Here is a 23,685-nt window from a genome sequence, read left to right as displayed (position 1 = left end):
ATAATAAAGCTGTATCAACAGACTTTCGTTCTTATTTAAGAACGAATGAATGACGGTTCAACACTATCTAGAAAACTTAGATATCGTACTGATGTGGACAATTGCGCAATTGGCGGTACTCGCCTTCTTAGCCGCTTTTGCTACTGCTGGGTGAGTTTTCAACAGATTTTTTTCATCCTCTCTGCAGAATTTATCTCGAAATTAGGCACTTTTCTCTTGCATGCTGAGTTTATGTTAGTTGAAGTTTTATCCCAAATTATCCCAGAAGTTTTATCCTAGAGAAATTAACAGTCACAAATTACCTGAGAATTGCTACTTCTCAGGACAGAGCATACATATTCACAAGCAAAAAATGCAGTCGTAACATCTGCATGCACGATCTGCAGTCATCAGAAAACCAGCGAAAATACCGATAATTCGGGATTAGTTTATTTATAGCAAGAAAAACCAAGGCTTAAACTTATTATGAATAGAACAATTTTCAGCGAAATAGAACAGCTGAAAGAAGTTCTAGGAAAGTTTGACAAAGATTACAAACAGGGCAATATGACGAGACTTGCGTCCGATTTCAGAAGTGCATTGAAGGAATATGGCGATGGTTTCGTTTTCCTTCTTATTTCACTTCAAATTTTAACCTTTTGAATGAAGGAAACCACTTAAATTAATTTTCATCTGAATTTATTGTAGCAGAAAAGTTAGATTTAAAAATTAAAAATTGTCATATTTTCAGGACAACAAGGGTGAGCACGATTCTATTTCACTGAGTACCATATGATTTCTATTGCAGAATTCTGATGGCATTGACTGAATAAAGCATTTGAAGCTTATAACATAATTTGAGAATTGCTTACCTTCAACACTTCTGATTGCATTTTTCTTTTTATGGGTGGCTAATAAAGCACTCTCGGAATGCAGCATAAAGGCGCAGAATCTGAAAATTAATGAAATAACAAGACGAATAGTTCAATTGATAAATTCTTCTAATCCCGCAGGAAATTGGGAGCAGATTGCATAGTTTTCTTTGGAGCTATCTTAGGAATATAGTGGGTATTACTAAAATATCTAACTTAAACTAAAGCAAGTAGAGATTGTCTCTAATTTTTCGCTCGTAAAAATTCTTGAAAATGAACCCCATTCAAAAATTACTGTAAATTTCAACAGGGAATCGACCGTTGTGCAAGAATTCTTGAAAAAAATGGAGAGCAATGGCGAGCAACGAGCAATGGAAAAATTAGAAACCGAATGGAAAGATTATGTAACCGCTCTCGGTACAGTTTTCCATCATTGATACTTCAGTATTTCAGAAAAGTAACTCTGTTCTGTGTGCATTTTCATTTCAGTTTTAAATTGTTCTTTTGTAGAACTAAAATTTTAGACGAAAGAGCAAAATTACTGTGAAATAATTTTGCAATTTACAGGAAAACATTACGATCAAAAGGAAACCAATTTTAGAATGGCAATATTTGCAAGCAACGAATTAATGACGGAAAAGATAAATAAAAAATATGAACAAGGCTTAGTTTCTTATACAACGGCCCTCAATGACTTGGCTGATTTGGTAAGTAAAGTGAAATGGATTTTGAAAAAGAAAAAGAAAAAATGGGAAATGGGATAGCAATATTTGATTTTGATCTTTTTAAATAGGAATTGTTGATTTTGACTCCTTCGTTTTGATTCAATTCTAGACCGATGAAGAATTTATGGTGATGAATGGACTTCGACTGCCCAATCAAACTTATCTTCGTGGGAAAAGACAGTCTTTTGATACATTTTACAAGTACGATCAAAGGGAACGCTTACCAAGTTCAGTTGATTGGAGAAAAAAAGGAGTCCTTACACCTGTTAGAAATCAAGTAGGATTTACATTTAACTTCTTTTCCGTAATATCATGTTGATTTGATTTCAATGTGATCAAATTCGACAAGTAATATAGATCGAATCGGAATTCTTCAGTGATCGAGAACTTGGCGACTGTGCCACGTGATCGGGACAGCAAGAGTTCATGATTCATGATTGATCACAGTATATCGATTTGGATGCTTGAGCTGAAAGTGCATGCAATGCAGCAATATCATTGCATATTGATTGTTTGCATTGAAGTTTGAGATCGAAATTTGATTGATTTGCATCTGAATCATCCTAAATAGAAGAATTAATTTTTTTTATAGGCTGATAGATTGATAAAATCTAGTGAAAACTGATTTTGTAGGGAGAGTGTGGCAGCTGTTATGCATTTGGTGCACTTGCGGCATTGGAAGCTTATCATAAGAAAAGGACTGGAAAACTTGTCAACTTATCCCCACAAAATGTTATTGATTGCACATGGGAACATGGTAACAATGGTTGTGATGGTGGCTTCATGGTTCCGGTAATTTTCTAATCCTTTCTGTAAATTTTCTGAACAATTCTGTACATTTAAAGAAAAATCCATTTTAATTATCAAATTTTGGGTTAATGTTTGCTGGCTAAATTAAGCCAAAATTTTACCGCAGCACACTTAGCAGATATTTGAATTAATGGTAAGTAAGCAATTTGTTTATAATCAGAATGATAAACCTCACTTATTTAAAGTGTTCAGGTGTTCACATATGCAAAATCGCATGGCATTGTAGCAGAATCGAAATATCCGTATGTGTTCACTGCAAAACGATCGTGTAAATGGAGAAAAGCTGATGTTGTTGCCACTGATAAAGGTTATCTTGAAATACGAGATGGCGACGAACTGGGACTTAAGCATGCTGTAGCTAAACATGGACCTGTTGTTGTCGGAATTTCCGGACATCAACGAAGTTTCAGATTTTATAAGTCCGGTATGTTATAATGAAATATTTCTGAAATACTTTGAATTAATTAAGTTTGGAATAAGCAGTGGATATATGAAGAGAAAATTTTAAACAAACATTATACCAAACTCTAATCTGATCTCTAATCTTTGAAAATTTTCAGGTATTTACTCCAGTAATACCTGTACTAAACCAAGTCATGCAGTATTGATTGTCGGTTACGGAACGCATCGAACTCACGGTGATTACTGGATCATTAAAAATAGGTATGTCTCAATTCACTTCCTACAATCATTCATACTTTATTTATTTCATACTTTTTTTTTTGGTATGATTTTTTGTCGTTGTATCTCTTTAAGTTTTTCTTAATACTAAATAAAATATTATGGCTGCTTTGAATGAATTGAAATTAAATGGATTTATGATTTTTAATTTCAGCTGGGGAACCCACTGGGGAGTTAAAGGATACGGTTATATGGCACGAAACAAAGGGAATATGTGCCACGTTGCTTCGATGGGTTCATTTCCCATCTGATATTAATTAATTTTGATTTCACAAGATATTTATTTCGCTATTTAACATTTGATACATATGCTAATTATGGTTTAATAATAAGATAAATTTCTGATAATGAAATATGCCGCATGCAAAAAGAGAACATTCATAAATTATGTTTGAAATTTTGAATTAGTATAGCAAGCAGTTATCAAATCTTGTAGCAAATTATTACTTCGTCAAATTATTAGCTTATAATTTGCTTATCCTTTGATTAAATTTTGTTTTGCCCATTTTCCTGCAAGTTGAGATTTGAACATCAAACGAATTATTTCTCTGGTCAAATAACGATATCATGACATTTCTTTGTTTTGATTACTAAAAGGGGGCTAAAAAGTGATCATCCATTAATCGATGCTCGACGAATAATTTCTATGTTTAAGTTGCAAGTGTTAACACTTTCCAACAATTTCGTATGCTAAAAGAAATGTTTCAGTAATGAATTAATCACATCTACAGTATTCTGCGACTTTTATTACGGTATGAATAAAAAAAGTTAGTTGGAAATAACTTAGAGTTAAATAGCCTGGTTTAATAAAGGCAGATTTTAAGATAGTATGCGGATTGACAAGAAATTTTACTTTTATTTGATAAAATAGTCTTTGATTCATTTTTCTTCTGAATACCAAAAATTTATTAAGTCATAATTAACCATAATTAACATCCTCAACACATATATCACATAAGCTAAAGTGCAAGAAATATCTTCCAATATCAAATTTAGTAAATATTAAATGGGAAATGAAGCCATAGAGGCGATCTGGCACATATTCCCTCTGTTTCGTGCCATATAAACATACCCATCTTTTCCCCAATCTGTACCCCAACTGAAAAAATTTCAACTGCTACTAGCATTAGTGCAAAGCAATAAACTGAGTCCATTTCATTAAAAGAAAATTTTTAGGGAAACCAAAATAAAAACAGATGAATTGCGGCAAACCTGTTTTTAACAATCCAGTAATCCCCATATGAGCGATCCGTTCCGTAACCAACCACCAGTACTGCATGGTCAATTTCATCGCAGTTTCCTTCAGAGTAAACGCCTATAACAGATATTGAAGAATGGGAAAACGAAATATAATGAAATAAACAATGTTGTACCGATAGTTGAATAATGATTTAATTACATTTATCACAAATAATTGCTTAATTATTCTCTAACTTATGATGAGATATACATTATAATTTACCGTCTTTATAAAATCTGAAAGAACGCTTAGAACCGCAAATTCCAACAACAACGGGTCCACGTTTGGCCACGGCATGTTTAAGTGCTAATTCGTCACCCGGTTCTATTTCGTTAAAACCATTGTCTGTGACAACAGCGATGTCTTCTTGCCACTTGCACTTTTCCTGAACCCCAACGTAAGGATATTTCGTTTCCATTGCAATTCCATTTTTTGTTGCGTATTCGAACACCTGAAAATCCTCTTAAGCCCATAAAATGAAAAATTGGAACCAAGAGTAAAAGCTAGTGAATGATGAAAAAATCTTTAGGCACTCAAAAAAGATCAAAAAATGACCGGAACCATGTAGCCACCATCACAACCATAGTTCTCTGTACAGTCAACAATATTTTGAGGGGATAAATCAAGAAGTCTTCCAGTCCTCTGCTTATGATAAGCTTCCAATGCTGCAGCTGTAGCGAATGCATAACAACTACCACACTGTCCCTGCAAAATTAGTTCAAAAAATTAAACTATCTATTTAGAACCATTCAAATGTAAACTAATCAAACTTCAGCGCAAATAATCACTATACATCAATACCGCCGCACTGCATGCATTTTTAGTTTACACATTCCTTTGTCGAGAAACTCGAAATAATCTCACGATTCACCAAATAATTTACAAAATATATCACGCAAAATTGTACTAATCCATAATACTACAATTTGTCTTAAATGAACACTAGAAGTATAGAACTGTTTCAAATTGTAAATTGTAAGCAACCATTATTCCAGCACTCATCTTCCCATTGTAGCTGAGCTTATCTCTTGTCTAGACATTTTCATCTGATAACAACGGGTATATGTACATTGTTTAATATGTTAAATACTCTTTGTTCCAAATCAAATTTACTTGCTATGTCGAAATATGTAAGGATTGAACTATGTAAAAAAAAATCGTAAAGGTTCCTAAGCTAATAGTCATTCGTTGAGAATCTACAATATTAAAACCTACTTCTTAAAGAGTAACGATCATCTGATAGCTCATTACTCAACAATTATACTCTTGCTGCAAGTCAGTGCCCACTATATAAGAATTTAAATCTTTTGTCTTCATCAGTTTTCTCAGTTCTTCCTTATCAGTACGCTACAGCTCAGCTGCTCTCCCCCACTCACAGTTCACTCATTTCTCCAACAATTTATTCATTTATCCATTTCCTTCATTTCATTTGTTGGTGCTATATGAAATTATCACTATTGCTGCTATAGTTAAACACCTACATATTGTGGTCGTTAGCGAATAAAATCGTTACAACAAATCTTTCATTCAAAGCATTCGTCTATACCAACTACAATAGCAATCAAGAAAGGCTCTTGAGCATACGAAAGTCAAATTCAAGTTACAAGTTATATTCAGATTCAACTCTAAATCTCATAACACTCCCAATCGATATGTTGCGATCAATTATGACTCGTTTGAAAAATCTTAGCAAGTTCCCCTGAATATTTCACTTCTTGAGGTCATGATCATGTTGTGACACGCGCTATTAGTCGCCAAGTTCTTGATCATTGAAGAAGTCCTAATTGATCCGTGTTGAAATTGTGGACAAGACGTTATATGTTACAAGTTATAAGTCTATAAAACCTACTTGATTTCTGGCAGGTGTAACGGCACCTTTCGTTCTCCAATCAACTAGATCTGGCAGTTGCTCCCTTTCATCATACTTATAAAATTCAGAAGTCTGCCTTTTCCCACGAAGATCAGTTTGATTGGGCAGTCGAAGTCCATTCATCACCATAAATTCTTCATCGGTCTAGAATTGAATCAAAACGAAGGTGTAAAATCAACAATTCCTATTTAAAAAGATCAAAATCAAATATTGCTATCCCATTTCCCATTTTTTCTTTTTCTTTTTCAAAATCCATTTCACTTTACTTACCAAATCAGCCAAGTCATTGAGGGCCGTTGTATAAGAAACTAAGCCTTGTTCATATTTTTTATTTATCTTTTCCGTCATTAATTCGTTGCTTTCAAATATTGCCATTCTAAAATTGGTTTCCTTTTGATCGTAATGTTTTCCTGCAAATTGCAAGAATTATTTCACAGTAATTTTGCTCTTTCGTCTAAAATTTTAGTTCTACAAAAGAAAAATTTAAAACTGAAATGAAAATGCACACAGAACTGAGTTACTTTTCTGAAATACTGAAGTATCAATGATGGAAAACTGTACCGAGAGCGGTTACATAATCTTTCCATTCGGTTTCTAATTTTTCCATTGCTCGTTGCTCGCCATTGCTCTCCATTTTTTTCAAGAATTCTTGCACAACGGTCGATTTGCTGTTTAAATTTACAGTAATTTTTGAATGGGGTTCATTTTCAAGAATTTTTACGAGCGAAAAATTAGAGACAATCTCTACTTGCTTTAGTTTAGTTAGATATTTTAGTAATACCCACTATATTCCTAAGATAGCTCCAAAGAAAACTATGCAATCTGTTTTCAATTTCCTACGGGATTAGAAGAATTTATGAATTGAACTATTCGTCTTGTTATTTCATTAATTTTCAGATTCTGCGCCTTTATGCTGCATTCCGAGAGTGCTTTATTAGCCACCCATAAAAAGAAAAATGCAATCAGAAGTGTTGAAGGTAAGCAATTCTCAAATTATGTTATAAGCTTCAAATGCTTTATTCAGTCAATGCCATCAGAATTCTGCAATAGAAATCATATGGTACTCAGTGAAATAGAATCGTGCTCACCCTTGTTGTCCTGAAAATATGACAATTCTTAATTTTTAAATCTAACTTTTCTGCTACAATAAATTCAGATGAAAATTAATTTAAGTGGTTTCCTTCATTCAAAAGGTTAAAATTTGAAGTGAAATAAGAAGGAAAACGAAACCATCGCCATATTCCTTCAATGCACTTCTGAAATCGGACGCAAGTCTCGTCATATTGCCCTGTTTGTAATCTTTGTCAAACTTTCCTAGAACTTCTTTCAGCTGTTCTATTTCGCTGAAAATTGTTCTATTCATAATAAGTTTAAGCCTTGGTTTTTCTTGCTATAAATAAACTAATCCCGAATTATCGGTATTTTCGCTGGTTTTCTGATGACTGCAGATCGTGCATGCAGATGTTACGATTGCATTTTTTGCTTGTGAATATGTATGCTCTGTCCTGAGAAGTAGCAATTCTCAGGTAATTTGTGACTGTTAATTTCTCTAGGATAAAACTTCTGGGATAATTTGGGATAAAACTTCAACTAACATAAATCCAGCATGCAAGAGAAAACTGCCTAATTTCGCGATAAATTTTGCAGAGAGGATGAAAAAATCTATTGAAAACTCACCCAGCAGTAGCAAAAGCGGCTAAGAAGGCGAGTACCGCCAATTGCGCAATTGTCCACATCAGTGCGATATCTAAGTTTTCTAGATAGTGTTGAACCGTCATTCATTCGTTCTTAAATAAGAACGAAAGTCTGTTGATACAGCTTTATTATCAACCAAGTACAATGCCAATGTTGACTATATTTTGAAAGGAATTTTCTTCTGAGAAATGAATTTCTGAAAACCAAATGGGCAGGAACAAACAATAATATCCGTTCAGTAATAATCAAAATGGAAAGGGTTATATAGTTAATGGGAATTTATTTATATTTATTTATTAAAATTTATTAAGAGAAATTTATACTGGCAGTTTAGGAAAACTGTAAACGAAAGGACAATTTAGTTTTTTCATCTCATCGAATCTTAGGCAGGCAGTCCAGTTGATAATTAAATACATTCCACTTATGATTTGGCTTAGTTTTTTTTTTTTTTTTCATTCTTAAGTGAATTATATTTTTCTAACATCTTTGGCACTTATTCAAGACAGAAATTTAAAGCTTTTATTAATATTTAATTTATAAAAACTTTTAAAAATTGCCGAAATTTCTTAAATAGTTGTATCTAGAACTGTCATTAAAGTATATTTATAATCATTTATAATTGCAAATTTAATTATTTTCTAAACTGAAGGTTTGCTTCAAAGTTAATTTTAAAAAATTTTTTTTTGCATAAAATGTCAAAAATCCTTGACAAAATATAAGCGGATCAGCTATAATGCAAATAAAACTAATCAGTTAAGTTCAAAATATATTTTTTTAAAATATATTATATTTTTCTATCATTGGTAGAACTTAATTAAAACAGAATCTAGAAGAATTAAAACTTTTTTTACTATTTAATTTATAAAAACATTTATGTATGTTGTTTTACTTATAACTTCAATTTATGCAGCAATAAACTTTGATGTGACAATTAACAATAACTGACAGTTTTATTCTACAACTGCAAAGATATCATTTGTGTAATATAATTTGTTTATTTAATATCATTTTTGGTTCAGCAATTTCAGCACAATAATTTTATGTAATATCACAGTATCTCGAGCTGATATAATTGATAAGAAACTTTGACTATGAGTAAACCAACTAAAAATCGGTTTGATCCTAATAATATGAATATTCAGTTTAATCTTAAAAATATGAAAATATTGAAAAGTAAGTAGTTCGGTCATAAAAGCAAGAAAGGAGTGTTTTTTGTTTAATACTTTAATCATTTTCATCATTAAATAATGCAAAAGTTGCTTTTTTCTGCAACAGAGTTAAAATAGCACAACAATTTAATAAAATAGTAAGGAATAGTTGGAAGTAATTTCTTTTAAAGATATAAAAATCGCATATATCTAGTATTCATATTCATCTTCAGTAACTCTGCGTAACTTAAATGGCAAATAAAAACTAAAGGAAAAACAAAAGCGATTTCAAACAATTAGTTTAATTCTATAAGATAGAAGTGTACATGCTAATGACCAACAATTGTTCATTCTAATTTGTGCCATGAATAATACCAAACACTTTTAAACTTCAATGAATCCTAATGCATTGATGGAATACTCTAAGAATGTCATTACGATCAATAATCTATCATCTAAAGATCTGTTCGAACCACACAGTCTACAGTCAGTCTTTAATCTTTTAAGATATAATTTGATACTATGTAATAATCCTAACATCCATCTATTACCTACGCAATAATGAATGGTTCAGACATCAATTGAGAATCAATTGAGAGATTCAGCGAGTTATTGAAAACAGTTGACTATCTTATTGGTGCTGATTACTTCTTTAAACCTATTCGTTTAAATCTGATGAACCAATGTAAGCTACAAAAGTTAGAAAGTCAGAAGCCCAAATTTCACAAAAAAATTATTGCAGTCCGAAGTGACTGAGGTATGTCTGACACTTTGTTGTAAGGAGCCGAAATACCAAAGTCAAAGATTCAAAAACTTTTCAATGAAATAAATGAATTTATCTAACCCAACGGGAATGAGCTTATCCACGAAAATAATAAGTCAAACTACGGATCATCAAAGGAAATGATTGGACGTCTTGATTATTATGCTAGTTGCTTAAATAGGTTCTAATTGAGAATTCGACAAACTTATCCTGGGCAACTTAAAGTTAATAGAATGACCCAAGAAAAGCTATCATTACTTTAAACATTCATATTGAGAACTATGAAATACTTTTTCTTACTGTTTATATCCATATGCCATGGTCTATTAGTAGCAAAATAGTCTACGAAATCCGTTCCAATTTTATTATCTACTTTTCGTTTTTTCTTTTCACTCTTTTTTTTTTTGTACTGCTAAGTTTCTTTTTATCATTGAACTTTATTCCTCGAAAAAAAAAATTTTTTTTTCATGCCATTTTACATTTGTTTATTATATTTGTCATTTTGCAAAATATCTTTTTTATAGTTTTTATAAAGCTCACTTACTTTATGCTTCTTGTTGATTAAATTTTGATTTGTGGAAGTTTTTTTCTAAATATTACTTCATTTCACTTTTTCAATCTTTTTTAATTTATTTTAAAACATGTCGCCTTGCTAATATCCAATCTTTCCTCATAGCTCGCGTTTTTTTTTTTATTATTTCTGTTCAATGTGTGACATTTTTGGTCTTTTTTGCTTCTACGCGCTTTTTAGTCAACTCCATTTTTTTTTGTTATTTATGAATTAAATTATTTTTATTTTCTCTTTTGCAATATCTTTTCATTAATTATAGTTGTTTTGCATCTGCATCTATTTTTGGTGAAATTTAAAACCAAAAATATTGATGATTAGATATAAAAACCGTTACAGAGGTCACCAGACGTCATTCAGTACCGGTGCTTAGGCCGAGAATGCATCCAGTTATTTCCGGACCGGATTTATGTGAAGAATCATCGTGTGCTACTCTGTGTTAAACTCCTACAGGAGACGCTTGTTGTCATTGTAGTTTTCAACATTATGTTTACCTTGTATTCATCCCAGACCTTAGTTCTTTCCCTATAGGAACTCTTTAGATGAGCATATGTTGAAAGGACAATAGTTGAATCACCTGTCACATTAACAAATTTAGAGAGGTATAATCATGAAACCAGTTCTAGCTGGGAAAGTTCAATTCTTGGTTTACCTGATCAGAAGAGTGTTCAGCTGGCATGATTTTCTTTGAGAGACAGATTTCACTAAGGACGACAATGTCAATGTTAAGTCGTAGCATTTCGTGGGCAATTAAACCCAGAACACTCGGGTTATTCATACCCTCAGTGTAAGATTGGTTCGGATATTTCAATGTGAATGAGTTAATTTGAACACAATTTTGAAGCCTTTGTTTCTTTATTCTAATTCGACTGTAGCAGAAAGCTTTCGTTGACTGCGATTAGCCAACCGGAGATGAGCTTTGGTTAGAGATCTAACCCCTTTGTACTCTTCACTCCTCCATATGAAAAAGCAATACTTCTCGTCGCTCTTTGCTTGGTCATTCGGACAAGACTATGTCATTCTCGAGTGACCAAAGTCCTGGGCTGAATATTATGAACTCTGTAAATCTGCTATCGTCAGAATTAACTCGTTGCAGTGTGAAAAATCTATTCATGATTTATTCACGTCCTGAAGATACTCTTTTAACGGAACTGTTCGAATTTTCTCCATCTCTAATGTAACTTTCAAATGATAATACTTTCTATTATATTTGAAAGACAATTTTGTAAATATTTCCATTCATTTGCCTAAATGCCAAATTTTAAAATTCTAATTACTCAAAATGAAGGACTAAATGTGCCATCTTGCAGAAATTAGCACTTTAAAATGAAGGAGAAACGTTGGAAGATTAAAAGAAATTGCTATGGATATATCACATAGCAGTGATAAAGATAGCAACGTAAATAATACCGAATCCGGTTGCTGAAAGTCTCAGGGATTTTGGCAATCACTGAAAACTAATGAACTGAATATTTTCAGTTTTCGAAACTAAAAATCTTTAATGATTGCAAAACTGATGTCCCAAAAGAACTGTGACAGTTCAATTCTATAATTGAAGCAATCGATTTGTCCTTTAATCTTTTGGCAAGCAGTGATGTTTTGGTCACATACATTAAAAAAATTTGTGATAAGCACAAGCATTGCTGATAAGATTCGTTTTCTCCTTATATTGGTAACTTTTTTTTGTCTTTCTCAGTATTTTATGCTCTCTGTCATTTATTATTGTTCTTTTCATAACTTTTATTCTGAAAATAATTCAAAAAATTTGCGTAATTCTATTTAAGAATGAAGCATTCATAATTCATCACTGGAAATATTTGAACAAACTAATTATTAACAAGTAGGAATGACCTGCTAACCAATGAATATTTCAGATCAAAAAATGAGATCGATCATACTGTCCATAATTAATTTCTTATTACTGCCTTTAGTTGCTTCAGAAATCGATAGAGACAGGATGAAATATTTTGGTTCAATTTCAAATAATACTCTTAGATTGCAGGAAAAATACCTAAAAACAAGTGTTAGTCTTATTGCAATGTCGTATACTAAACTAAGTCGAAATGCAATTCAGATAACTTATCTTATCAGTAAAAACTATCATTTATTTTGATTATTAATATCACTGCAATCAATAATAAATTGTGCATTAGCAAAATTTCTTTCATTCTTAGAATATACAATTATTTCTATCGTTGCATGGGATATTGCCTAATTTTGCAATGGAAAATTTAATTAGATAATGGATAGCAAAATAGATCAGTTGATGGATTATATCGATGAATTTGATATCACTGAAGGTTTTTGATTAAACTTTGCATACAAATTAATTTCTTTTTAAAGTCCAAAAGACTGAAAATTCAAATATGAGAAACGATTTAGTATCACTTTGAAAATAGTTTAATAGTTTAAAAAGTGAAATATTTGCAGATTTTAAAGTGGGCGTGAAATTATCGCTATAAATTGTTTCTGATTTCATAAATGACAGCAAAATATCAGAATGGCAAAAAGAATGCATTGCTTCCGAGTTGATTTTAACATTTCAATAATATCATTAATTATTACAAAGTGGGAATATGTATTAATAAAGTAATAAAAGTGAAGAAAAGGAAAAGGTAACAACACTAACTTCTGGGAAGTAATAACTTGGACATCTGTGACAGTCTAAGCACCAACATTTCAGGAACTGATAATATGGATAACTACGAAAGTCAGCAAAAAGTTGAGTATATATAATAAATTAATTGACCTTTTTGCAACACAGTCTATTGAGCTTTCTTCTGCTTTACCTTGAAGTACTTTACCTTGAATTAGACGTCACTATATTTCCGTGTTAGTGCTGTCTAATTACAATTACTTCGTAAATGCTTTATTATTCTCTTATTTTCATGTTTTATTGTTTTGTTTAATGTCTTATCTCTATCGAATACGTTATCAGCGAATAATTCAACGCTATAATAGATATCTATGATATGGTATTGAACATTAAAACGGAAAAATAATAGTTAAAATAACATAATTTCCATGAAGCAAAATTGATTAGTATTCATCAAAATTTACATATCGGAAAATTTTTTGCTCAGATAATAGTAGTTCCACAGGTTTGTTTCCACTGTGCAATATTATTTCTAAAGTTAATGATTGTTTAGATCAAGTAGATACTGTTTTGGCTGGGAATTACTGAAAAAAAAAAATTATTGAAAAAGTTCTTGTTGAAATTTCGACAAAGAAATTGTAAGTGATGTTGTGTGTGTTGACATGGTGAGTTTGGAGAAAATGAAAATATAGAAATCAGATATCTCACGAAAAAAAGAAAAAGAATCATTTATTGTTGATGCTTAGTTGTTTGAGAAATGATTATTTCTGGAATTGAAGGAAATAATGCAATTGCTGTTGTAACTTTTGGAGAAGACTTTGTTTGCTTTTCAGAAGTTCTCCAACGACAGGCTGTTGTCGTTGAAGAAGTTGCTGAAGTGAAGGTTGCTTTTGCAGGAGTTGTTGAAGAAGTTGTTGTTGTTGCTGCATAAGTTGTTGGAATTGCACTTGTAGCTGGAGAAGTTGTTGAAGGAGATTAGGTATTTGCTGAGGTTGCTGGAGCATTTGTAGAAGCAGTTGCTGTTGTTGTTGTACAAGCTGCACAAGAAGTTGTTGTTGTTGGAGGAGCTGCTGAATAAGTGGTTGTTGTTGTTGGAATTGCTGAAGAAGGAGCTGTTGTAGCTGTAGAAGTTGTTGAAGAAGAGATTGTTGTTTTTGAAGTTTCTGATCAAAAGGTTGTTGCTGTTGCAGTCGCTGAAGTATTTGCACTTGATGTTGAAGCTGCTGAAGAAGTAATTGTTTCTGTTGTTGAAGTTGCTTTAATACAGTTTGGTGTTGTTGAAGCAGTTGAATAAGTTGTTGTTGCTGTTGAATTTGATGATCATGATGATTATGATGTTCAAGTTGCTGGAGATTTTGTTGCATTTGTTGTTGAACAGTAAGCATTTGCTGGACAGAAAGCAATTGTTGCTGGAAAAATTGTTGAAGAATAGGTTGTTGTTTTTGAAATAATTGTTGTTGATGAGGCAATTGATGCAGTAGATATTGGACAATTTTTTGTCGCTGAAGAAGTTGCTGAAGAATGACACGTTGTTGGTGCTGAAGTTGATTCAGAAATGGTTGATGATGCTGAAGTTGTTGAAGGATACTATGCTGTTGTTGAAGAAGACTTTGTATTTGTTGTTTACAGTTATGCTTATGTTGGTGTTGTATAAGTTGCTGAAGAAGTTGTTGTTGTTGTTGGAGAAGATGCTGAAGGTGCGGCTGCTTTTGTTGTAGTTCTTGAAGTTGTTGTTGTTGTTGAAGTTGGTGAGGCACAGGATCTTGTTGTTCCAGAAGGTAGAGAAAAGATTGCTCGTTTTCTGTCTGTTGGACAAGTTGCTGTTGTATGAGAAGTAGTTGAGGAAGAGATTTTTTGCTATGTTGGATGGGCAGTGCAGTCGTTACTGCTGAAGAAGAAACTGTTCTTGTTGTTATTGTCTGAGTTAATGTGAAAAAGACTGTTGTTACTACCGTAATTCCCGGAGTTGTTGCCTAAAAAAACGAAACTGGAAAATAGAAATCACAAAATTTGTGAAAGTGGAAATGCTCATTTAAAGAAGCTCACAAAAAGGCAGTTTGATTTCCTACGGAACGTGAAACCAGAGCCTATTTCAGATTGTTTTTCAAAAAATTGAAACAAATTTAATACCTTTGTACAAGATGAAAAAGCAATGATAAGAAGGAAAATGATTCCTTTCTTCATTTTCACCATCTCGATTAATCAAATTTGAACTAAAAGAAAGTAATTGACTGCGAATCAAAATAGTAAATGCTTGCATTTTTAAAGTTTTTAATTGAGTATAGAATTTTAAGCACTAATTAACAATCATTCAAATCAACAATACTAGTATACTACTTGGATTAGCCAAGCACCAGGCAATTTATGATTCGAGAAATCTCGGTCAAATTCTTTTCTTACTTTCCATGGTAGTGAAATCCTCCCTCCAGAATCGCATAATATTTCTAAAAGGGTTTCATTCTACAAAAGAACCTTCTCCTTATGCAACCTTTGAAGAAGCATTAAGTTTTCTAATTTTTGCCCATAGGAAAGCCCTGGAATTGTTGCCACACTGAATAATTTGAGTTGTGCTGCAAAATTTAAAGACATTTATGTGTTACTTGTTTCATTCTGCTTCTACAGAATTTTCCAGTTGAAATGGGTTGAATTGAATTGAATTGAAAGCATTGTGTTCCGAAATTGTATTTCTCTCCAAAACTTGGGGACAACATGCATTGCTTTCAGAAAATTCACCATATTATTGTTCTTTCTATTTAAATGAATGAATTTGTCACAATAAAATAAATTAAAAGAATGGGTTGTTTTCTTATTTTGTAAAATTAAAATAAGCATACTGATTGTATAATAGAAACTTTGCTGATATTAAAAAAACAGCTTTTTGTCTTTATTCAAAACTTTTGCTTCTTTCTTTTCTCTGAAGAAAGACATTACCAAAAAAAAAAAAAACTAATTATACAAGTTGCTTACCAGTCTGAGCATTTCAACAATAGTAATCGGTTATGTTCGATTGTTGATGGTGGATGCTAATTTTGAATGAAAGTGCAGTGTGAATTAAATGCTAACATCACTACAGTTTTTTTTTCCTGATTATTAAATTAGATATTTGCAAAAATACTAATAATTTACAAGGACTTGAATATTTGATAATATTGTTGGAATTTATTAAATTGTGATTTGGATCACTAATGATTTAAAAATGAAGTGGGCAAAGGGCTTAAGAAAATTCCAAAATTTTGCCATCAATTTTGATCAGTAGATAAAATAAATAAAATTTTCCTCAGTGTACTGCTACTCGAAACAATCTTTTCGGTTCATTATTGTAACTTTCATATAATTTGTTAAACCAATCCATTAAGCCATTTGTTGAACTAAAGTTTATAAAGTCGAAATAAGTATTTGAAATTCGAATTAACATATTTCAGCATACTAAATACAAACTCTTATTTCTTCTTTTTATTAAAATTGCTTTAATGCTCATGCGGTTTATCTCTTAACACCTAACATTTATCTCATTATCCAGGCTACTTTTTAAGAGAAATTCTAAGGAATTATTTGTGACACTGATTAGTTGGTGATTGCTTAAGCTTTAATGATAAAGTAAACAGAAATTAATGATTAGTTGATCAGAATGTAATAAAAACACTAGATAAACCGTTTTGTTTGTTTAAATGAAAAATGATTCCATTTAAAAATTTTTTATAAAAATTTTTTTTTTGGTTAAAATAATTTTTACTATAAATACAACTAAACAACCGTTATTATCATTATTTATACTTTGCGTAAATTCATCAAACGATTCGGTTGCTTTCGGAATGGCAGCAAAAAGAAGGTCAATGATAATTGATTTGAATTATCAAATGATTTGAATTTTTATCAAATGGAAGTAACTTTTTTACTAAAATTAAATGAAGAATGATATGGTTTCCGAGTCATTATTTGGTGTAAATTGATTCAAATTAATTAATCTATGATAAACGTTGCATGATTTTCGTTAAATTTTTGTTAAATATTCTTTGATAAATTCCAATTTTGATATCGTTTATAAATTAGTAATTTATCAATTTTTATTTATTTATTTATTTTTTTTTTTTGAATGAAAAATTTAATTTTAGCGAAACTAAGAAATATGACCAAAATAAGAAACAATCAGATAAGGATACAAATAAAATTCAAGAACCAATGGAAATGGCTTCACCACAAACGGAACCAGAAGGACGAGGTGCATTCCGGAAGCTATTTATGAAATTAGGCGAAAAAGTTGGTACTATTAAGACTTCTGAGCTTAATCCGGATTATTTGAATCAAGTGAAAGATGCAGACACTTATAAGGTAAAAAAACTTTCAGCAATAACTTTATCTGATTCATATAACATAAAATGATGTACTTACTAATTACCATAATGTATCAATTACGAATGACTAATTCAAAGAATGCTCATCGAACTTTTCATTTTTTTTCCAAAAAATTTGAAAATATTTTTTTTTATTTTGCTTAGTAACTTAATATTAGATAAGTGTATGCTAATTTAAGCAATTTTGAATGGTTTTTCCATTTATCCATATAAAAATTAATTCTTATCATAATTAATCAATATCTACATAATCATTTTAGCTTAGCTAAATTCGAAAATATATTTTCGTTAAAAAACAGAAAAAAAAAAAAAAAAAAGAAAAACGCAGATTTAGGCTAACATATTGCCTTCAGTATTATTAATTAAGGAAATGTTATGCAAATTAGCAGAAAGCATTATGCATGTGTTGCAACAAAATCCGAAATTAGTACCTGAAGCAGAATCAAAAATGGAATTTGAATGTCCATTAAATCAAGATCCTACGGAATTATTAAGCGTTTCATTAGAAGCAATGAGAGAAAATTTTTCAGCTCATATTCCAGCACTTGAGGTTTCTATAATCTAAAATAATTAACAGAATCATATATAATTATAATTACCATTATTAATTATTAGATATGTCAAAAATTTTAAACTTAATTATGCCACTAAAGTTTATTTATCATTACATATGCTAGATGCACTTTTGATAACTTAATAATTTAGTGAAAATCAAAAATATTTTTCGTATAGTTACAAAAAAATAATTTATAAATTCAGCAAAGAAAATTTTAAAATACGATAAAAAGGAAATCAATATAGCATAAGTGTTCATAACTAATTGAGCTTTAATTTTAAACTTAATGCTATTTACTGCTCGTTAGTAGTTCTTCAATTAGAACAGAGAGAAAAAGATATTTCAATAATAATAATAATAATAATCTATTTTGCATTTTGCTTTTTTCTACAATTTTTGGCATTTGTTTTGAACTTTTGCAAGTTTAATTATAATTTCAGGCATGCATTCGTGCATGCATAAAATTAGCCGAGTTACGTCGATCTTACTGCAAACGAGGACGTCGAGCTATTCATTTTATTCGAACATTTATTAATGTTGATTATGTGTGTAAGATATGCGTTTCTTATATTTGCTAATTATAAGTTTAATAATTATATGCTAATTATAATCATTTATCATAATATTCTACTGAAAAATGAAATCACGATTAATAGTGAATATTATTGATGAATGATGATGAATAATAATAAAGATTATTATTCATTACCAATAATTGATTTTTAATTACTATATCAATCATTGATTTATAATTATTCTAATATGACATTATATTATAACAATAAAGAAAGGGTTGAGTAACAAATGATGGAATTATTAGCATTAAAGTCATCTGTAATAAGTTATTTGTCATATTAGTTATGTTGAAATAGAATAATTAAAGTTATTGCATAAGTAATAAATAATTTTTGGATGTTAACAACAAATACATAGGGCAAATAAATGAAAATTATTTGAAAACAATAAATGGATGAGAATAATTAATTAAGCAAAAATTTTAAACCAAGAAATACGGTTAGGTTAAACAAAAAAATATCAATGAAAAATTGAACGACATAAATGATTAATAATTATTTAGTGAATAATTTGTGTAGAGAAAAATAGTTGCTAATTATTAAATGAATGTTATATTATTGATACCTAAGCAAAAAATAATAATAATAATTGATAAGGAAGAAAAAAAATTGTTAAAATATTTTGCGTAAATAGTAATTATTAAATTATAATGATCTTAGTATTAAATAATCAGCGTCAAGAACTCATCAAACGTCGACAAGAAATGGATTTTGCAAAACATGAATATGCGAATAATCCAACGGAACAAAAAAAAGAAAGTTGCAATAAAGCAATTGCAAAATTTAAGGAACAATCAGATGAGGTTAGAGAAATGGAATTTAAATATTTTTATTGAAATAAAATTAAATAAACAAATATTTCACATTTAAATTGAAATTTAATTAAGGCAAAGTATAAGGAGTATGATTATTACTATTATTTAAATATTATTAGATCAAATGGATGACATATTAATAACCCTTCCTTTCATGCGTAACAAATTTCAAATTTAGTTATTTTACTATCATTTAAAATAATCTCATGGAAATTACTATTAAATAATAACTTTAAATTGTTGCAGGTTTTTGAAGCTTTAGGTACAATTCAATCTAAAAAAGAAAAGCATCGCATAGAGCTTATCAAAATATTGGATGAAATGCGGAAATATCATAACAGTGCTGCTGAAGAATGTTTTCTTGTATGCAAATCAAAATGGTAATTTGATAATTGTCAATTAAAAATTGCTGCTATGCTACTATTCACAATTTAATATGAATAAAATTATCCAATATTTTTGTTTTGTATTGTTTTAAATATTGTTGCAAAGGAAAAAATTATCAAATATATATATCCTCATTGGACACCTCCTTGTGTATGCTAGCAAAAGGAACTTACGTACCTTTCACTCCATGCCAGATAGTCTTCAACTAAAGAATCGAAAGTCGAAGTGTGTCGATGAGTAGAACGGACTAACCTCGGGCAGCCAACTTCGGATCCGGGCAGATAAAATTCATCTAACCTCTTACAGTTTTTCATCTAACAGACCGACCTACTACCTCAATATTTCGCTGCTATGGCCCAAACTTGCAAATTAAAAATACCATCCTTCAGTTCACCTTAAAATGCCTAGAGTGCTCATCAAAGGAATTCAAAGGACCTAGAAGTCCAGGTACTCTGAACTCTTTGCTCACCTACCCGTCTTGCAAGAAAGCAACCTTACATACTGCAAGCTTCATAGAAATTTCGGAACACCAAGAACAGATGATGAGTCAGTAATATATGAATTCTAACCTCAGAAGGCTCTAGAGAGTTCTGAAATGCATTGAATAACGAAATAAATTTGAATCGAATATGTCGAAATAAATTTGTAGTGAATTCATAAGACTAAAGATTGTCTTATTTGAATAATTCTTAGATAAATGTTTCAGTTAAGAAATTCTTTATCTAAAACTCATCTAAATTGTTTGGAATTCTACTGTATTCACAAAGATGTTGAAAATTGCTCCCAATTTTAATACTAAAAATTTCCAACCAAACAGCCAAACTTAGACTTAACTTTTAACATCTAAAAATTGTAAGAGTCTGCTATTTTGACATTCAGTCTTATGAGTAATTGATGTAATGAGAGAGTAAAGATTATCCGGAACGGAAGCTCTTTACATACGGTAATCATGTGCTTTGTTATAAACCACTCCTATTCTACAAGTTAAATAGAGGAATGAAGGTAGTTTTTCTCGATCGCACTTCGGAAGTTCTACACTCTCTCCTCTCCCTCAGATGTACTTCCTCAATTTTTCTAATAATAATTTCGATTATTTCATCTAATCTTTATTAAATGCAGATAAGCTTTGCTGTACCGCAGATAGATTTATGATTATTCTGATATCACATCTAAGATTACCAGTTTAGCTATCAGGAAAACATCATTTCCTCGTGTCGCCATCATTGACAAAAGAGGATTTTCTAAAAATAGTTTCGAGACATATTAAAAAAAAATCGGATAAATTGCTAATTCTGGATACGATGATCATGTATATATATAGTGATACATATTATGATTACATATATAACAGTGATTTTGTGTAACGATTATCGAGAATGAACTGTTCGAGAGAATATTATGTCACATATGTGAAATTCTGCATTTATTTTACATTACTTAAATGAAATTAATATTTATAATAATATTTAACTTTGCATCTTGTCAATATTTTTTAAATTCAAGGTACCAGAAAGCAAAGTCTTCTCCAAACCTTAAAACAACAATTAGATTATATGCTCCAGCACCATGGATAATCTCAAACAACCAAGCATCAACAATAAATGATTTCTTTTTTTCTGGGAAATCTGATTCTGTTTTCATTTCTTCTAAATCAACATGTCAACACGTCGCAATTTATAATTTCTTTTAATAAAATTAAAAGAATTCATAATATTTCTAATTTTCTGTTAAATTTACTCTTTTTTTGTTTTTGTACAGAATACTGATAATATTTCTCTTGTTTAGCAATTCAGCTTTTCATTCTTTTTATCACTGACTTCATTTTCGCAATTTTTTTGCTGAAAAAAAAACCTGTTATCACGCGATTTTACATTTGCTTATTACATTTATCGTTTTATGAAACCTCTCTCTTTTTTTTATTTCTTGTTGAGCCTAATTCATGGAAGCTTTTTCTAAATATTACTTCTTTTCAGTATTTTAATCTTTTATTGAAAAAAAAAAAATTAAAAAAGAAAGGATTTAAAAGTGAGAAGAAGTAATATTTAGAAAAAAAACTTCCATTAATTAAAATTTAATCAACAAGAAACATGAAATAAGTGAGCTTTATAAAAAACATAAAAAAGAGATTTTGCAAAATGACAAATATAATAAACAAATGTAAAATGGCATGGAAAAAAGAATTTTTTCAGGAATAAAGGTCAGTGATAAAAAAAAAAAAAAACGGCAGATAAATCATTTGGTTTTCTTCAGTTTGTTTAAATGAAAAATGATTATAATTAAAAATTTCCTAATGAAAAATTTTTGTATAAATCCAACAAACAACCATTTCGTTATTATTTATAGTTTGCGTGAATTCCATTTTGCTTTTCGAATGTGATTCAAATTAGTTACCATCAAATGAAAGTAACTTTTTGCACTGAAGAATAATAAGTTTCCGAGTCATTATTTGATGGGGATTGATTTAAATTAATTAATTAGTGATAACGATGCATGACATTTGTTTACTTTTCATTGACTATTCTTTGCTAAATTCTGTTATCAGTTGTCGTTTATTTCCAATTTACCAATTTTCACCTTTTTTTTTTCTTTTAAATGAAAAAATTTAATTATACGAAATATGACCAAAATAAAAAATCAGATGGAGATATAAACAAAATTAAATCGCCGATGGAGCAAAAGTGTAAAAAGTTTAAGCAATTTTCATTGGCAAAAATAAATGACTTGACAGTGAAGATTTTATCAGTTATTTTAATTCTAATTAACTACAAATATAGTTAAAAAGTAAAAATTTGATGAACAGATAAAATGGATTAGGCAGAGAAATGATTTCATATGGAAATAAACTCATAATTATTATAAAGAATTGATAAGTGGAATTATTGTACTTTTGTAGTAATTAAAATCGATGATTACTTTGAATGACTCATTGTATTGTGTAACTTTTTTGCACATTTTATAGTTTTACTTTCATTTCGAGATTTTTGAACATTAATGATTTTATCAGTTGTTATTATTGAAGGCATCCTTTCCTGCTTTTCACCATAATTATACCTTTCATATTTTTGGCCAACTGTCAATGACAAGAAGCTGTGAATGAATTTTCAAGATAAAAATGGCAATCAGTAAAATAACGAAGTCCGAAAGAAAGATTGGGAGAATGAAGAGAATCATGATAACTCAGTGAACTAATAAAAAGAAAAGTGTAAACTAGAGATTATTGGAATCGAAGAATTGATGACAAGACAGAGAGAAGTACTGAATGCTTTCAAAGGTTTATACTATAACTAAAGATGTGTCGTCGTAAGTTGGTCGTAGAAAGCGGTTGCAAGTGGTTAAAGTAAAAAGTGGTTACGGTAGCAGATGGTTACAAGTGGTTGTAGGAACAGGTGGTTCCAAAAGAAAGGAAAACAAATGATACGGAAAGGTAAATAAGCAGGTGCTGTAAATTTTTACTGTGGTTGCAAGTGGTTCCAACTACAAATATTTACAAGTAGCAACAAGTAGTTGCAAATAATTGGAAATGGAAGCAAGGATCAATAATATTTTTACTAATTTTATGTTTGTTAACATTAATCGTGCTTTGGAGTACGCAGTTATAGTGTCGTTGTTCAATTTTGGTTTTTTTTTTTTTTTTTGAAATTTGGTTATATAAAAATGTCACACTTGGAAAGAAGTAATAAGAAACATGGGTCATGAGAAAAAATTGAACATCAGCGAAGAGACATGTTTTAAAATGAATTAAAATTTAATCAACAAGAAACATGAAATAAGTGAGCTTTATAAAAAACATAAAAAAGAGATTTTGCAAAATGACAAATATAATAAACAAATGTAAAATGGCATGGAAAAAAGAATTTTTCCAGGAATAAAGGTCAGTGATAAAAAGAAAAAAAGTTGTAAACAAGAATTGAGTTGTAAACAAGAATTATATTAGTAGTGTACAAAAAAAAAAAGTAAAAAGAAAAAACGAAAAGTAGATAATAAATGGATTCCATAGACTATTTTGCCACTAATATGCCATGGCACAGAAATATAAATACTAAGGAAAAATTT

At 30.1% G+C, this 23,685-nt stretch overlaps 4 protein-coding genes across 5 annotated transcripts; 2 read left to right on the top strand and 2 right to left on the bottom strand.

The window, feature by feature from the left end:
* Positions 1-49: 49 nt before the first annotated feature.
* Positions 50-3,318, top strand: Bm1666 (Cathepsin L-like precursor, putative; the record flags this gene model as incomplete). Of its 2 annotated transcripts, XM_043081333.1 has the most annotated exons (10): positions 50-150; positions 486-598; positions 731-740; positions 1,162-1,268; positions 1,419-1,558; positions 1,686-1,853; positions 2,210-2,368; positions 2,579-2,810; positions 2,947-3,049; positions 3,222-3,318. In XM_043081333.1, 10 exons carry the CDS (start codon positions 50-52, stop codon positions 3,316-3,318), a joined length of 1,230 nt encoding a protein of 409 aa, XP_042937267.1. The 2 variants fall into 2 exon arrangements, with proteins under 2 accessions (XP_042937267.1, XP_042937268.1); XM_043081334.1 differs by lacking the exons at positions 50-150; positions 486-598; positions 731-740 and having other exon boundaries at positions 1,196-1,268.
* Positions 3,319-4,069: 751 nt separating this feature from the next.
* On the bottom strand, positions 4,070-7,913 carry Bm7679 (Cathepsin L-like precursor, putative; the record flags this gene model as incomplete). Its single annotated transcript, XM_043081332.1, has 10 exons — positions 4,070-4,166; positions 4,280-4,382; positions 4,530-4,758; positions 4,863-5,012; positions 6,157-6,321; positions 6,448-6,587; positions 6,739-6,845; positions 7,266-7,275; positions 7,408-7,520; positions 7,855-7,913. 10 exons carry the CDS (start codon positions 7,911-7,913, stop codon positions 4,070-4,072), a joined length of 1,173 nt encoding a protein of 390 aa, XP_042937266.1.
* A 5,795-nt stretch (positions 7,914-13,708) lies between these two features.
* On the bottom strand, positions 13,709-15,140 carry Bm7678 (Cathepsin L-like precursor, putative; the record flags this gene model as incomplete). Its single annotated transcript, XM_043081331.1, has 2 exons — positions 13,709-14,920; positions 15,078-15,140. 2 exons carry the CDS (start codon positions 15,138-15,140, stop codon positions 13,709-13,711), a joined length of 1,275 nt encoding a protein of 424 aa, XP_042937265.1.
* Positions 15,141-16,759: 1,619 nt separating this feature from the next.
* Bm10184 (Uncharacterized protein) lies at positions 16,760-19,629 on the top strand (the record flags this gene model as incomplete). Its single annotated transcript, XM_043081330.1, has 6 exons — positions 16,760-16,776; positions 17,060-17,276; positions 17,667-17,849; positions 18,296-18,404; positions 19,091-19,233; positions 19,492-19,629. The coding sequence occupies 6 exons, from the start codon at positions 16,760-16,762 to the stop codon at positions 19,627-19,629; spliced, it is 807 nt and encodes a 268-aa protein (XP_042937264.1).
* Positions 19,630-23,685: the final 4,056 nt, after the last annotated feature.

Source organism: Brugia malayi (genome assembly GCF_000002995.4).
Source record: "Brugia malayi strain FR3 genome assembly, contig: Bm_v4_Chr4_scaffold_001, whole genome shotgun sequence".
Taxonomy (NCBI): domain Eukaryota; kingdom Metazoa; phylum Nematoda; class Chromadorea; order Rhabditida; family Onchocercidae; genus Brugia; species Brugia malayi.
This window is presented reverse-complemented; position numbering and strand designations above follow the sequence as displayed.